At 36.4% G+C, this 3,261-nt stretch overlaps 1 protein-coding gene across 1 annotated transcript; it reads right to left on the bottom strand.

Annotated features, from left to right (window-relative positions):
- Positions 1–413: 413 nt before the first annotated feature.
- Positions 414–2,793, bottom strand: EAH_00054260 (ULK kinase, putative; the record flags this gene model as incomplete). Its single annotated transcript, XM_013393955.1, has 6 exons — positions 414–441; positions 699–769; positions 1,121–1,235; positions 1,631–1,773; positions 2,003–2,063; positions 2,705–2,793. Coding segments are annotated over 6 exons (507 nt in total), but the record flags the coding sequence as incomplete, so codon positions are not given.
- Positions 2,794–3,261: the final 468 nt, after the last annotated feature.

The following is a 3,261-nucleotide window of genomic DNA, read 5'->3' as shown; positions in this document are numbered from 1 at the left end:
GCTAGCTAGCTAGCTAGCTAGCTACCTGTTGCTTACTGGGCCATGATTCGAACTGCGGGGTCTATCGGGAGTTTTCTTAACTCCTCGCACTCTGCCTTTAACCAGGGATGTTGTAAGGCTGTAAATATAAAATAAATATAAATATAAATATAAATATAAAATATAAATATAAATATAAATATAAATATAAATATAAATATATAAGCAACGTCAGTATTTACTTGTATTTGCAGCAATAGCGGCAGCAGCGCAAGCAGCAGCAGCAGCAGCAGCGACAGAGCAGCATTAACAGCAGCAGCGGCAACAGAGCAGCAGTAACAGTAGCAGCGGCGGAAGCAGCAGCAGCAGCAGCAGCAGCAGCAGCAGCAATGACAAACCGTCTGCTGCAGACATGCGCTTTTCGATATCCCTCGTCAGAAGTCCTTTAACAAACGAGATAGCCTGCAGCACAAACCCTAAACCCTAAACCCCAAACCCTAAACCCTAATCCCTAAACCCTAAACCCTAAGACTCCCCCAGCGTACCCCAAAGAGCGTCTACTGTTTAGGGCTTAGGTTCTATTGTTTAGGGTTTAGGGTTTAGGGTTTAGACTTCAGGATTCACGATTAGTACTATGGGTTTAGCTAGGGTTTAAGGGATTAGGGTTTAGGGTTTCGGGCTACGGGTTTAGGGTTTAGGGTTTAGGGTTTAGGGTTTACGGGACTTTATCTGAAGGGGAGACTCCGCCGTTGCGTGGAGTGAAAGTAATATCTGCATTAATTACATCAGACTGTACAGACAAACAAAACACAAAAAATAAAAGTAAAATAAAAATAAAGAGAGAGAAAGAAGCAAAAAGAATCATAACTGCTGCAGCAGGCAAATGAAGTTGTGGCAGGAGGGTTTAGGGTTTAGGGTTTAGAGTTTAGGGTTTAGAGTCATAGCGTAGGGTCTAGGGTTTCCTGCAGAAGGTATAATAGGGTTTAGGGTTTAGGGCTTAGGATTTAGGGTTTAGAATATAGGGCTTCGGTTTTAAGGTATAGGGTATAGGGCTTCAGGTTTAGGGTTTAGGGCTTCATGTTTAGGGTTTAGGGTTTAGGGTTTAGGGTTTAGGGTTTAGGGTTTAGGGTTTAGGGTTTACAGCGATTTGTTCGAAGGTGGCTCCTTTCCACCCTCCAAATGGATGTACACCAAAGAGCATTAAATAAACAACAACTCCTAAGGACCAAATGTCGCACTTTTCGGTGTATGCACGCCTGAAATAAAATAAAAAATAATTAAAATAATCATAAAAAGATGCTTCATACTCAAGCATCAACCCTAAACCCTAAACCCTAAACCCTCATGTTTCAATGCGGCATTTTACGCTCGAAACCCTCAAACATAAACATGATAACTTTAGGCTAGTAACAGGGGGTGGGGTTTGAGGTCTAGGGTATATGGTTTAGGGTTTATTAGGGTTTAGGGTTTAGGGTTTAGGGTTTAGGGTCTACGGTTTATAGTTTATTGTTCATTGCTAATTGTAAATTCTTCAGTGCATATTATTCACTGTGTATTATTTATTGCTTATTGTTTAGGGTTGATTGTTTAGGGTTTAGGGTGGATTGTTTAGGGTTTAGGGTTTAGGGTTTAGGGTTTAGGGTTTAGTCACCTGAGTACTTCAGGGGCTATATATCTGGGGCTGCCGCAGACTGCTGTGAGAATATCTCCCTTAGAAAAGTTTGTAGCAAGACCGAAGTCTATCATTAGAAGAGGAAAGTGTTGAGATTGTCTTTTAAACATGAAGTTCTCTGCCTGCAGCACAAACCCTAAACCCTAAACCCTAAACCCTAAACCCTTAAAACTAAGCGTTAGGCTCTCTTAGGCCGCGGACACAATACGGTTTCGCTCAGCTGCATGTACACCTGAATTATTTCTTTCTTTCTCTTTTTTGAGCATCGAACAACTCAATTACGGTGTTTCTTGCTATTGCTTCAGGTAAACCCTAAACCCAAGACCCTAAACCCTAAACCGATAAGCTCACCTTTATGTCTCTATGAACAAATCCATTCGCATGCAAATACTTCACCGCCGCCAGCATTTGTCTGCAGAACAATCACAAATAAAAACAGCTGCCTATACACCTGAGAGCTGCCTATACACCTCAAAGCTGAATATACACCTCAATGCAAACAGAGAACAAGCCAAACCTAAACAAATAAAAATATAAATAAATAAATAAATAAATAAATAAATAAATAAATAAAGAGACAGGCAAAACCCAAACGAAGAGACAAATAAACGATGAGGCGTGCGTTATATCTTTTAAAGAAAAAAGATATAAAATATACCTCTAATAATAAAGAATTGTATGCTATATAAACATAAGCAGCACGCACTTCTATATTAAACATCTAACAAATAAATATATATATATATATAAATGTATATTTATATTTAAATATTTATATAAATAGATAAATAGAAAGTAAACAGAGACAAAAGTGAAAGGAGACAGAAAATAAAGACGAACATAAAAATGAATTTAAAAAAATAAAAAGGAGACAGATGAAACAAGTCCAAAAAAAAATAAATAATATAATTTAAGAAGACGAACAGCTGCGTTTAAAAGAGACAGACATTAACAGAAGCCTAATAACAACAAACGGAGACAGAAGAGAAGAAGGAGACAGATGATAGAAAGAAATTAAAAAGAAATAAGTTAAAATTATATTTAATATTTCACCTTATTATATCTACTGCGTCATATTCGCTGAAAGAAACAAATCGGCTTATCTCATAAAACAAATCTCCTCCGCTGCATAAATCCAGCACCTGAGCAATAAATAAATAAATAAATAAATAAATAAATAAATAAGTAAATAAATGCATTAATTAATTCAGCAATTGAAGGAAATTAAATCGGATTACATTATATAGAGAAACAAATACTTTTAATTGCATTTAAATGCATGCAAATGAGTCTGTTTTAATTGCATGCATTAAATAAATAAATAAATAAATATATATATATTTAATTGCATGCAAGCAAATAAATGGGCTTGAATGCATGCAAATAAATGCATGCATTTAATATATTTAAATGCATGCATTAAATAGATGGGTTTAAGTGCATGCATGCATTTAAATGCATAGATTAAGTTTTCATTAATATGCATGCACTCGTTTAACAGAGACTAACAAAGAGTAGTTTAGGCTTTGAGGTCTAGAGCTTAGTGCTTAAGGTTTAGGGTTTAGGGTTTAGGGTTTAGGGTTTAGGGTTTAGGGTTTAGGGTTTAGGGA

The sequence above is a fragment of the Eimeria acervulina genome, genomic scaffold (genome assembly GCF_000499425.1).
Source record: "Eimeria acervulina Houghton genomic scaffold, Eah_scaff1031, whole genome shotgun sequence".
Taxonomy (NCBI): Eukaryota; Apicomplexa; class Conoidasida; order Eucoccidiorida; family Eimeriidae; genus Eimeria; species Eimeria acervulina.
The sequence above is the reverse complement of the archived record's forward strand: the minus strand, read 5'-3'. Positions and strand labels throughout refer to the sequence as shown.